The sequence below is a fragment of the Meles meles genome, chromosome 11, assembly GCF_922984935.1.
Source record: "Meles meles chromosome 11, mMelMel3.1 paternal haplotype, whole genome shotgun sequence".
Classification (NCBI taxonomy): Eukaryota; Metazoa; Chordata; class Mammalia; order Carnivora; family Mustelidae; genus Meles; species Meles meles.
The window spans coordinates 50,868,702-50,881,142 of NC_060076.1; the positions used below are offsets into that span (position 1 = coordinate 50,868,702).

At 43.8% G+C, this 12,441-nt stretch overlaps 1 protein-coding gene across 1 annotated transcript in view; it reads left to right on the forward strand.

Moving 5' to 3' along the window:
• The window catches only part of SAXO1 (stabilizer of axonemal microtubules 1), a 79,490-nt gene that overhangs the window by 41,502 nt on the left and 25,547 nt on the right, over positions 1 to 12,441 (forward strand). Inside the window, exon 3 of the mRNA XM_046021846.1 lies at positions 7,116 to 7,295. Coding sequence (XP_045877802.1) covers positions 7,116 to 7,295 — 180 coding nt within the window. The remainder of the gene's footprint in view (positions 1 to 7,115; positions 7,296 to 12,441) is intronic.

The window sequence follows — 12,441 nt, forward strand, 5'->3', positions numbered from 1 at the left end:
TCCTCTGAGAAGATCCTGCCTCTAGGAACTTCAAGTTTTTGTTATTCTAGACACCCTGGACTCTTTCTGAACTATCAGCATGGAATGTGACTTTTATGACTGGAGGTTTGGTGATCCTTGGCAGTTTCTCAGCTATTAGAACCAAGAATGCATTTTCTGCTCTGTTTTCTTCCCTCACATGGCAGCTGTGACAGGTCACAGACTCCTCTAACTACTGGGAAAAAGGAAAAATGGGCTGTAAATCCTTAAAGGGTGTGAACTTTGAGTTTTCAATTGGATTGTAACTGGAAGTCAGGAGGTGATATGGGACGTGGGCTGAACGTTGCTGCTGACCAGCTGTGTGACCTCAGGCAGCAGCTCAGCATCTCTTGGTCCCAGTGTCCACATCTGCCTGAGGAAGCTGTAGGACTGACTGATCTCGTGGGTCCTCTAGACCTGGAGTTCCATGTTCTTTGTTTTCCTGGTTGTTATTGTTACTGCTTGAATGATTTGCTCTTCTTTAGACGACATCAAAGATCTGTGGAAAGGTCAGAGTTTCGCACTTGATTTTAGCCAAAAGGTCAAGAAGCAATGGAAAGGTCAGAATTTTAAAGAGTATTTGGAATTGTATGTCTTTGTTGGTTTCTTGCAGAATAGTTTTAGGGTCTTTGGGAAAGAGGAGTGTGTCTTGCCTTGGAAGATTCTGAGTGTAGTGAAGGAGAAGGGACAGTTCTAAGAGCAGCCTATTAACTGAGCTGTCCCTACATTTACCCGGGCAGCCAGAAACCAGAGGTATTTGGTATAGACTAGCCTCCCCTGAAACCACACAGTATATGGCTGTGATTAAGGGCACAGGCTTTGGAATCAGGCAGAAGATCTGGGGTTTTAGTCCTGATTTCATTGCAGTCTGGCTATGTGGCCTTGAGCAAAATCACACCTCCCGTGTCTCAGTTTCATGTTTATAAAATGGGGATAATAATGTCTTGCTTGTGGCATTACTATGAGGATTAGACGGGATAACATATAAAACTCTTAGCCCATGTGGTGGATAGTAATTGCTCAATAAACAGCCTATTAATTTCAGACTGCTTGCCTTGGACTGGGCTAGGCATTTTATCTCCAGTATTTGATTTAGTCCACATAATCCTACAAAGTAGAAGTTATCTACAGATCTGGAAGAAACTGAAGCTCAGAAGAATTACATTAACTAAGGGAAAAAAAGCTCCTTAACAGTACACAAGCAGTCAGTGACAGGGCTAGAATTGGAAACCAGATCTTCCTGCCTCCAGGGTCCCTCTCTGTCATGTGCATTGCCTTCCGGAGTGAAGGAGAGCCTTCTTCCCTGCCCACACCAGGCTAAACTTGGGGGAGTCTGGGAAACCATGGTAGAGGCAAGAGAAGTCATTGCTATCCATAGATGCTATATTGTTTACAAACAGGTCACCATCTAAAAGAGGATTGGAGGGTGCCTGGGTGGCTCAGTGGGTTAAAGCCTTTGCCTTCTGCTCAGGTCATGATCCCAGGGTCCTGGGATTGAGCCCTGCATCCGGCTCTCTGCTCAGCAGGGAGCCTGCTTCTCCCTCTTTCTCTCTGCCTGCCTCTCTGCCTATTTGTGATCTCTGTCAATAAATAAAATCTTAAAATAAATTAAAAAATAAAATAATAAAAATAAATAAAATATATTTAAATATATTTTTAAAGTAAAAGTAAATAAAAATAAAATAAAAATAAAATCTTAAAAAAAAAAAGAGGATTGGAAGCTTCTATGCTTGGGAAGTTCTAAGTTACAGTACCCTGGCTATTGTTTCTGGTGCTTGTTGGTGGCCAGAAGAATTGCCATGCTGTTCATCAGCTTTTTGCCAGGATGAACATCTTTGTTTGCAGCCATGAGAATTCTTGATCTGAAAGTTTATAAGTAAACGCCCGTGTAAGGCGGTATAGAAAATGTTCCTGAAAGAGGTAGGGACACAGAGCCAGGCACACATCCAGAGGAGACAGTGAGTCCTAGCCCGTGACGGTGCAGTCGCATTCTTAGCAGCTTCCGAGGGTGGTGGTGGTGGTAGGCATGGCTTGCAAGGTGGGCCTTGATGAACGAGAAGCATTTTGGGAATATGCAAGTGGCAGGAAGGAGGGCAGCTCTGGAGAGTGTCACAGGCTCATGGAACTGAAGCTTGGCTCTGTGGAGCGAGAAGAATTAGGAAAATTCAATTTTTCCTGTCCCTTAAGGCCTCTGTTTATGTTCCAGGAAGGCAAGTCAGAGAGCCCGAATAGGAGATAAATACGATATGAATCAAGAAAAATATTTCTAGGTACGTTGTTCTTTCTTCTGCTTGCGGAGAATGCTGACATCCGAGCGTTGGCATTTGTTTCTTGTGAACCTTCAGATTCCAGATTGTGCTACCAGCCACCACCATCGGGGGCTAGTAAGCCCTTGAAATGTGGTATTCTCTCTCTCTCTCTCTTTTTTAAAGATTTTATTTATCTATTTATGTATTTATTTAGTGAGTGTGTGTGTGAGTCGGGGTGGGGAGGAGGCAGAGGGAGAGACAGAATCTCAAGCAGACTCTGTGCTGAGTGTGGAGCCTGACATGGGGCTCGCTCTCACGACCTTGAGATGGTGACCTGGGCTGAAATTAGGAGGTGGACGCTTAACCGATTGAGTCACCCAGGTGCCTCGAAATGTGTTATTTCTAATTGAGACGTGCTGTCAATGTAAAATGCCTACTGGATTTTGAAGTTGTAGTATGAAAGCAAAATATCTTAATTTTTGATATTGATTATATATTGCAATGGAATATATTGGATTAAATAATATATTAAAATCAATTTTGCCTCTTTTAACCATTTGAAGGTATTTACTAGAACATTTCAAATGTGTGTAGCTCTCCCACCTGGCTTGCGTTCCCTATCAGGTGCTGCGATGCTAGAGGAACTTGTCAGATCTTTAACGTTCTCTCATCTGTTCTACGGTTCCTACAGACCTAGATGTCAGGAAGTGAATCCGGTCATTCAGATGCAAAAGAGAACTAGATGCTTTCCATGGCTGGCTTGTACACATGGTTATCTGAGCTTCTGATTTTTTTTTTGTCAGCATTGTGAGGACATTGGATTAGATAATCTCCATAGCTCCTCTTCTTTACTTATATATTTTTTTTCCATCAGCCATTACTTTTTCTAATTTATTTATTTATTTTTTCAGCATAACAGTATTCATTGTTTTTGCACAACACCCAGTGCTCCATGCAATACGTGCCCTCCCTATTACCCACCACCTGGTTCCCCCAACCTCCCACCCCCGCCCCTTCTGGTGATTCTTCACTTATTTTTAAAGATTTTATCCATTTACTTGTCAGAGAGAGAGTGTGCATAAATAGTGGGGAGCGGCAGGCAGAGGGAGAAGCAGGCTTCCTCCTGAGCAGGGAGCCCGATGCGGGACTGGATCCCAGGACCCTGGGATCATGACTTGAGCCGAAGGCGGGTGCGTAACAGACAGCCACCCAGGCATCCCTCCATGATCCCTTTTAAAATTCAATTTTTAAAATTCTGTGGTTCTAGCTTGGAGTCCGTGCTCAGAGTCAACTCTTATTCACCTTTTCTGTGTTCTGTTGAAAGGTTTCCACTATTCCCTTTACCAAATATCAGAAAAAGTCAGGATTATTTCCTTTTTCCTGTGGTCCTTTAGTAAATTCTGGAGTGGAAAGACTTTAGATGGTCCTGGTAAGGAAGCCTCCCTCCCCTTTGCCTTCTTTGCCTAGTGGCCCCTAGTGGGCTGGTTTGAGTGTGTACCCCCAGCCTGGTGGCCATGGCAGCCCCTCAAAGGATATGAGTATCAGAGAGTTTGAAGAGGTCTCCGTTCTTGGGCTCATGACTGTCAGGCTTACTTTAAAATACCCCAAGCTTGGTGATTCCACACTCTTTTTCCTTTCCTTCCTTCCTTTCTTCCAATCTCTCTTTCTCTCTCTCTCTTTTTTAAGATTGCATTTATTTATTTGACAGGGAGAGAGTGTGCATAAGCAGGGAGAGCAGCAGCAGAGGGAGAGGGAGAAGCAGGCTCTCCACTGAGCAGGGACCCTGATGTGGGACTCGATCCCAGGAACCTTGGATCATGACCCGAGCAGAAGGCAGCTGCTTAATCAACGGAGCCACTCAGGCGTCCCTCCACACACTTTCTTTAATCACTCCTAGGCCCACTAAAAATTAAGAATTGAAGTGTTTCCCCTTTTGGGAAAAAGGTGGCAGACCGACAAGGAGGAGATACTGTGCTTGGTGACTTGAGAGGGATACTCAGGGCTTTGAGTTAATGGGTAAGGCAAAGGAGGGGGTCCTAGGAGCAGATGGGTAGTGAAACATTTACTTTCAAGTAAGAGTCTTTGGTACTTCAGAGTGAGACAGATTTTAGTTAAACTAGCAATGAGTCTAGAACAACCCTGCCACCCTCCCTATAGACAGGTAACATTCCACTTCAAGGAACATCAGTGTCTGGAAGCTTATTGCTTTACTGAAATCCCCTCTCATGATACCAATCACAGTGTAGTATTTTGCGATGAAATTTATTTTTCTTGAGGAATAAGTCTTTATAGTGTGAAGTCAAAAAAAGTAACCTTATGGAAAAGGGGGCTTATATAAAAACAAAGTTTTACTGGTTTGCAAAACAAGGGCCCTGGAGAAGGAAAATATTGCTATGCCTGTGGGGTCGATTTTATTGCAAGTGCTTGAATCGAAGTTATTCTTAATAAAACCGTGACTTTTTTTTCTCAGAGCGCGGGTGAACAAAATAGATTGGCAGAGGCATTTTTGGTAGGCAGCAGTTCTTGGCTTTTGATTTGAGGTTTGTAGGAATCCTAAAATGATAGGGTGCTAATTGGTTCAGATTGAAAACTCAGATAATTGGACCCATGGTGAACACAGGAATGGTAATGATATCTAATGTTTACATAGCATGGGATGCGGTTATTTTGTTTATTGTGCAAACACAATTATCTCTTGAGTGAACAGAAGATGAAAGCACTCCCCGACTCATGTAGCCATGATTAGGGCCCATTTTATTAAATATATAAAATGTTAAATACACAATCATCTTTGTCCATGAAATGCCAACAACATGCATTTTGAAAAAGAACAACTAAACTTTTATTAAGTGTATTTAACACTGAAATTTGTACCCTCAGGGCGGCATATTTGTGGAAGATTTCCTTGTCAATAATTAGGAAAATCTAAAATACTTACTGGGAACCAGTAGTACTTCTGTAATAACAAAAAGAAGAAGTAGGGGCGCCTGGCTGCCTCAGTTGGCAGAGCCTGTGCCGCCTGATGCTCTGGGTTGTAAGTTTGAGCCCCATGTTGGGTGTAGAGATTACTTAAAAACTTAAAAAAAAAAAGAATGTTAAAAAAACCGAATGTGGTAAGTTTGTGCCAGCTTAAGGCTTTTCTGATACACAAACCTACAAATGAGAAAAGAATCACATAGGGCTCTCTTTCTCTGTCTTATAAAGATTTATTTAGAGAGTGACTACAGAGTGGTGGAGGAGAGGGAGAGAGAGAGAGAGAGAGACTCTCAGATTCCCAGCTAAGTGTGGACACTTAACCGACTGAGCCAGCAGGTGCCCTGCAAAGAGCCTTCTCTGTAAAGGTATTTGTTAATATGCAGTACTAGCCGTATGAACCCGACAGGTGTTGATTGTTTTCTCCAGGGCCTGGGAGGTGGAAGAGAAGTACTGGTAACAACAGTGGTGGCAGGAAACATTGATACAGAGGGAGGAACTTACTGAAGGCAGGAATAGATAGCATGCTAACCATTGCCTGGAAAATGCTTCAGATGAGAACAGTGATGTATTCTCTCTTTCTCTCTCTCTTCCCCCATGTGCTGCCCAGAATACTGTGTATTTTTGTTTTTTGTATGTTTTCTGTATATTTTGTTTCTCTAATTAAAATCAGCATTAAAAAAAAAGTTTAAAAATAAGCCATTCTGTGCTGTTCCTTGGTGGAAGGAAGTTGGAAATCACGAACGTGTGGGTTTATGGCTGTGTTGATGTCTGAAGACAAGGGGTGCCCCAGCTGGTTTGTAAGAGTTTTCTGTGGCATATGAATAATTGGCAGACTGCTTAGGTTCTGAGAGCTCCAACGGCCGCCCTTTGTCCAGCGATAAGTAGAATCGTAAGGTTCATTTATTACCATGTGTGCAAAATGGGAAAACTCACCATGAATTATAACTTCAAATTATTTTCTCTCATCTATTTGTGTAATGAGACCTCACATTTATTTAATAACATATTTCTGTATTTCATCATTTATTCAGTAATCGTTCATTGGCAGATAGTCTGCTGTGTACCAGGCAGGATAAGGGACTCTAGCAGTGAGCACGATAGAGAAGGTGCTGAGCTTGAGAGACAAGAGACCGTGAACAAGCTCACCAGCAGACCAGCCAATGACCGCGAGCAGTAGTTGGTGGGAGAGGCACGTGCTGGGATGAGAGAGCGTGTGTGCCAGGGGAGGGCTGCTGGGTGGATCTCAGGTAGAAGATAACCAGTGGAAGTCTTTCTATGGGGGCAACAGTTGAGGCGAGACCTGAGGATGAGCCAGACTTTTAGTGTGCAACAGGTTTCCATAGTCGGTGGCATGGAGCATGCTCAGAACCGAGGGGGTTTTGCTCCGTGTGACGGTCCTTATCTGGAAAGGTGACATTCTGAGTTGACCCAGGAACCAGCTAACTAGGAAGGCTTTGTGCACAGTCCCGCAGTGCAGGATCAAGTCAGGTGTTGAACTCTAACTGCTGGTTGATTGGGAGACCAGCTGGAGCATCCCTCAAAGGACTTGGGTCCACAGCGATTTACCCACTAGGGTACTGGAAGTATTTCGTATTTAAACAGGCAGAATGGCATCTGTGTGGTTGACCATCAGTTACGCTTGTGTGTAATGTTGTGATTTAAGGAATTTGGGTGATGAGCCGTGTGCAGCTATCCAGCATTAAAAAAGATTCTGGCCACTTCCTAGTTTAGTAGAGAAAAGTTAAGTTCTTGTTTTTAATGCCGGCAGTCTTGATTTGAAAACCTGGGGTCCCATTTCGAGAAGGTGGCATTGTCAGACAGGCTGTATTCTTCCCCAGAAGACAACAGACCTGACTTGTGTCTTTTTTGTAGGCGGCATCACTGTCCACATCTCCCTACCAAGATTTATGATAAAATAGAGAAACCATGTCTTCTCTCCGAATACACCGAGAACTACCCTCTCTATCACTGTTACCTGCCCAGAGAATCCTTCAAGCCCAAGCTGGAGTACCAGAAAGGGTCCATACCCATGGAAGGCCTGACCACATCAAGGTGAGTGCAAGCAGAATAAATGTGTGAATGCTCGCGAATAGAGTACTGTCCAGGGCTAAGGTACGATATGAGTATAATATACAGTATTAGTGTATCAAGGTACAGAATCAATGTACTGTATCTCGGAAAGGAAACCCTACATTTGTTAGCCTGCTCAGTTTTTCCAACCTCTTTTCTCTCTCTCTCTCTTTTTTAAAAGATTTTATTTATTTATTTGACACAGACACAGTGAGAGAGGGAGCACAGGCAGGGGGAGTGGGAGAGGGAGAAGCAGGCCTCCTGCAGAGCAGGGAACCTGACTTGGGGCTCAATCCCAGGACTCTGGGCGCATGACCTAAGCCAAAGGTAGACACAACAACTGAACCACCCAGGTGCCCTTCCCAACCTCTTCTTACAGAGAAGGAATTGTTACTGCGGGTGTAGGGGTGAGGAAGGCTAAAATGATATACAAACCAAAGAGTTGGAGGTTAAAGTGTAGAGGGATCAAACAGTGGTGGGTGGGGGGAGGCTGGAAAGGGAGTTCAGGACTTCCACACCTAAGCTCCAGGTCAGGCTGGGTGGCGTAGTGATGGTGATAGTGGTGAAAGGAAACCTGATAGGGAGGGAGCTGTTTGGAAATCATGCCCTAGACTTTGAATTGGGATCCCCTTGAATGTTTTTCAAGAATGACCCTTTTTGACCCTTACACAGCATTTGACCCTTAAGCAAAATGGGTTTGAACCGCATGGGTCCATTTACCTGTGGATTTTTTTCCCCCCAATAGATAGAGTGCTGTAAATGTTTTCTCTTATGATTTTCTTCATAGCTTTTTTTCTAGCTTATTTTACTATAAGAATATGGTATATAACACATATCACATATAAAATCTGATTATTGGTTGTTACTGGTAAGGCTTCTGGTTCACAGTAGGCTATTAGCAGTTTGTTTTGGGGAGGCAAAAGTTATGTGTGGATTTTGAACACATCAGAGGTCAGCATCCCTTACCTCTGCGTTGTTCAAAAGTCCTTTTAGATTGCTCTTGACCTCCAAACTCAGATTCTTTAGAGAATCCAGTTTGAGAGACTGAACCGCCTGGCTCAGGGTAGTAGGGTTGCAGAGATATTTCCATGGAGAGGGTGGCAAGACTATCAGAATCTGCTGCTGACACCTGGTTAGTGACCCCTGGGTGGTGATCTCTGATCTGTGACTGGTGACCCAGTGGAGTAGAAACATCTTGGAGGGTGGCTGAGCAGTGTCCCAGATTGTATACTTAGAGCCCTGATGGGAGCTGAGAAAGGGATGGCTTCTCTGCCTCCGGCATTCCTCATCCCTACAGGATGGGGATGGCTGGGAGGTGGAGATCCTAGAATACGTAAATTAATACAGCATAGAGCTTGGACATTACAGGACTCAAGACCTGGTAAATTTTCTTCCTATTGCTCCCTCTTTGCTCATAATTTTGTGCTTTCCTCGTAAAGGTCCCAGGTGGTTCAGGTGAAGCAGAACGGCTCTAACTCATTCTGCCTCCAGGTTTTCCCCACGATGGGCCTGTTTACATCCCCTTTTGAGATTGTGGTTTGGAGGCATGAAGGATTCCTACAAAAAGCCGCTATGTTCTAGATCCAAAGGAAGTTCATGTGTGAGTTATGAGGCAGAAAGACCCATGAAGAGATAAAGGAAGCCGATGGAATCCTGATATGAAGGCTGGGAGGGAGTTGAGGGCCATGTCTGATGCAAGACTCCAATCAGATCCTCTCTTTTTTTCCCCCCTCAGCACTTCCCCTGAATCAGATCATTTTTAAAAATTTTTAAAAGATTTTATTTATTTATTTATTTGACAGAGAGAGACACAGCGAGAGTGGAAACACAAGCAAGGGGAGTGGAAGAGGGAGAAGCAGGCCTCCCTCTAAACAGGGAGCCTAATGCAGGGCTTGATCCCATGACCCTGGGATCATGAACCTGTCCCGAAGGCAGACACTTAACGACTGAGCCACCCAGGCTTCCTTGAATCAGATCATCTTCATGTGAGACAGGCATCTTACATGATTTGGTTTAAGCAGAATGTTTGGTCAGCGCTGATGAAGAGTCTTAGGCTTATGTGTAAGAGACATGTAACAGGTAGAGAAAGATGAGAGTAGCATTGAGGACTAGCAAATACCACGTTCAGCCTCTAGTGCTGGGCTTCTCTTCACACCCAACATGCAGGAAATTGAGAGCAAGGTGTGAAATGTCAAGTACAGGACAGCTTCTGATGCTCTTGTATTAGGGGTGTGTCTTCTGTCCCAGAAATACAGAGGAGGATGCTTTGAGGGTTGGATGTTGAAGGTTGCTCTTTATTTATTGGTCACAAGCTTAGGAGGATGAGGGTAAGTCCTGTGTGGCCGGAGCCCTGCCATCACCTAGCTCTGAGGTCCCCATATGGAGCCCCACACGCTTTCCTTCCTCCTGATGATGCTTTGCGAAAATGAAAGCTTCCCCTCTGACCTGTCCTCAATTATCCTTGCCTCATGTCACTAAAAGCCATAAACCTGTCACCCAGAAGTTCCCTCTGTCTCTGCCAGAGCCAGAGTGACAATACCATTCATGTCGAAATGTGGCCAAAGTGGAGGATTGCAGATACTAGAAGAAGTTCCAAAACAAGTTGTTCGTGACTGTAAGGGTCTTAAAAGAAAAGGTGACAGGATCAAGGTTACCCATGGGAAGGAAGAAGAACAGAAATGCTTCTCTCCTCTCCTTTATGTCCTTCCCCAGAGAGAGAAGTCAAGGGGAAGATGAGCAGAGGGCGTCTCTTCCCTGACCTGCGCCTCAAGTTCATTGTATCTCAGCCCTGTTCCTGCCATGCTGGGCACTAGTTTTCATAGACTGGGAACGTCTCAGGATTCATTTTTTTTTAAAAGATTTTATTTATTTATTTGACAGAGAGTGAAAGAGATCACAAGTAGGCAGAGAGGCAGGCAGAGAGAGGGGAGGAAGCAGGCTCCCTGCTGAGCAGAGAGCCCGATGCGGGGCTCAATCCCAGGACCCTGAGATCATGACCTGAGCCGAAGGCAGAGGCTTAACTCACTGAGCCACCCAGGCGCCCCCAGGATTCATTAAAAAAAAAAAAAAGTTCTAGTGAGCTTTTATTAGGATAAATGAACAAAAACCAAGATGTTGCCAACTATGTTTTCTGAACCATAGAAACTTAGCAGAGACTCTGGTCAGTATTCTTGCATATACAGCAGACTTCCATCTGAAGAAATGTAGAGAAGTCATCATCTGAGTGCTCCAGCAGAGGATTCTGGCGGAAGGAACCGGTCAGCCCCTGTGTCGGCACACCCCTCTATTAGCATGGATTGTCACTTCTCTGCCGGGAGGACCCTTGTGACCTGACCATCCCAGCCACTTCTCTATGTAAAGGGACCAAACTTAGTTTCTGAGATTGGACATGGGCCTGCCACCTGCTGAATTTTCAAAAAGTCACATGGCTCAGGGCTTGGCTGGGTTGGGTGATTAAGTCCAGACACAAAAAACACCTGGTTTCTGGAAAGGTTATCATCCCAGCATGAGGCATGATTACAGCTGCACACAACTCTTACTGACTGTAAATCTTAGGGATTTACAGCAGGTGCCAAGAGGGGAATGCTTGTGATTTTTAGCCTTTCTTAGCACGAGGCAGTCTCTTGCAGCCCTTGGTGATTCTCTTCTATAGGATCTGCCTTTAGTTCGGATGGATGGGAGATCAATTTATGAAGAAGAGGTTTGCACTTCAAGCCTCATTTCCCCTTAGGCATGTCACCATGTAAAACACTTGGGCCCCATTCTGGGACATTAGTTTGTTAGGCAGATCTCTAAGGATGGTGGAATGGATAACCTGAGAGGAAGGAGGTAAGTCTTCAAGATGGTGTTACATCTTTATTCTAAGGGGAGGGGGACCATGGTGGGGGAGTGAACTGGAGGCATAGGAGGGAAGGAGGAATAGGGTTCTGACTTGATGGGTTTGGCTCAAGGGCAGAAGGCAGCAAGCTGGTAGCACATACTCCTTTATTTATTGACAAGACTCTTGGTTAAACTGCGTGGAGTTGGGTGGGGGTTGGGGGAGAGCTAAAAGAGAAAAGGCATTTGGAATCCTCTGCAAATGCTAGGAAAAAAGCAGGAAAGTTGGTAGTGGGCTAAGTCTTTCTCTACTCATTGACTTGTACCCATTTTCTACCCAGAGCTGTACCCTTGGGGATATACCTACTCCCTTGCCCTATAGATTGGGCCCACGAATTAAGAAGAAATGCAGAAAGAGGTCTCAGCATTAGACTTGCCTGGGAAATTTCAGAGCCTTTGATATTGCGGGTTTTTGATTGAATTTGGGAGCATTTTGACCATTATTTCTTCAAGCACTTTTTCTTTCTCTGAGACTCTGTTCATTTCCGTCAGTCGTTTTTTTCTGTTTTTTAAATCAATAGTTTCTGTTCATCTGTCTTCAAGTTCACAGAGTCTTTCCTCAAGCTCCATTCTGATATTAAGCCCATCCAGTGACTAATTTCAGTAATTGTTTATTTCAGTCTTAGAAGTTACATCTGATTATTTCTAGATAGTTTCTATTTCTCTTATGAATTTCCTACATTTTAATTTATTTTGACCTTATTTTGCTTTTTATAATTTAGCACAATTAGAATAGCGGCTTTAGAAATCTTTGTTTGCTAACTGTAGCATCTGGGTCTGCTTGATCTTCAGGATTATCTTTTTTTTTTTTTCTTGAGAATGGGTCACATTTTCCCGCATGTATGTCAATGATATTAGATTGTTCCTATATATTGTTCAAGTTCTGTTGCAAAGACTCTGGATTTATTTTTTCATTCCTCCAAAGAGTTTATTTATATTACTGTTTTTTAAGACAGATAGGAGGTAATTTGATTTGATTCAAAATCAAACTCTGTGTCTTTGATTCTTTGATGGCACCTCCAGTCTCAGTTCCGGCGTTTTTTTTTTTTTGTTTGTTTTTTTTGTTTTTTTTGTTTTTTGAGAGAGCATATAAGTCAAGAGGGGCAGAAAGAGAGAATCTTAAGCAGGTGGGGCTTGATCTCATGATCCTGAGCTCATGACCTGAGCTCATGACTCCTGAAATCAGGAGTCAGACACTTAGCTGACTGAGCCAGCCAGGGCCCCATCAGTTCAGTAATTTATTATTAGCATG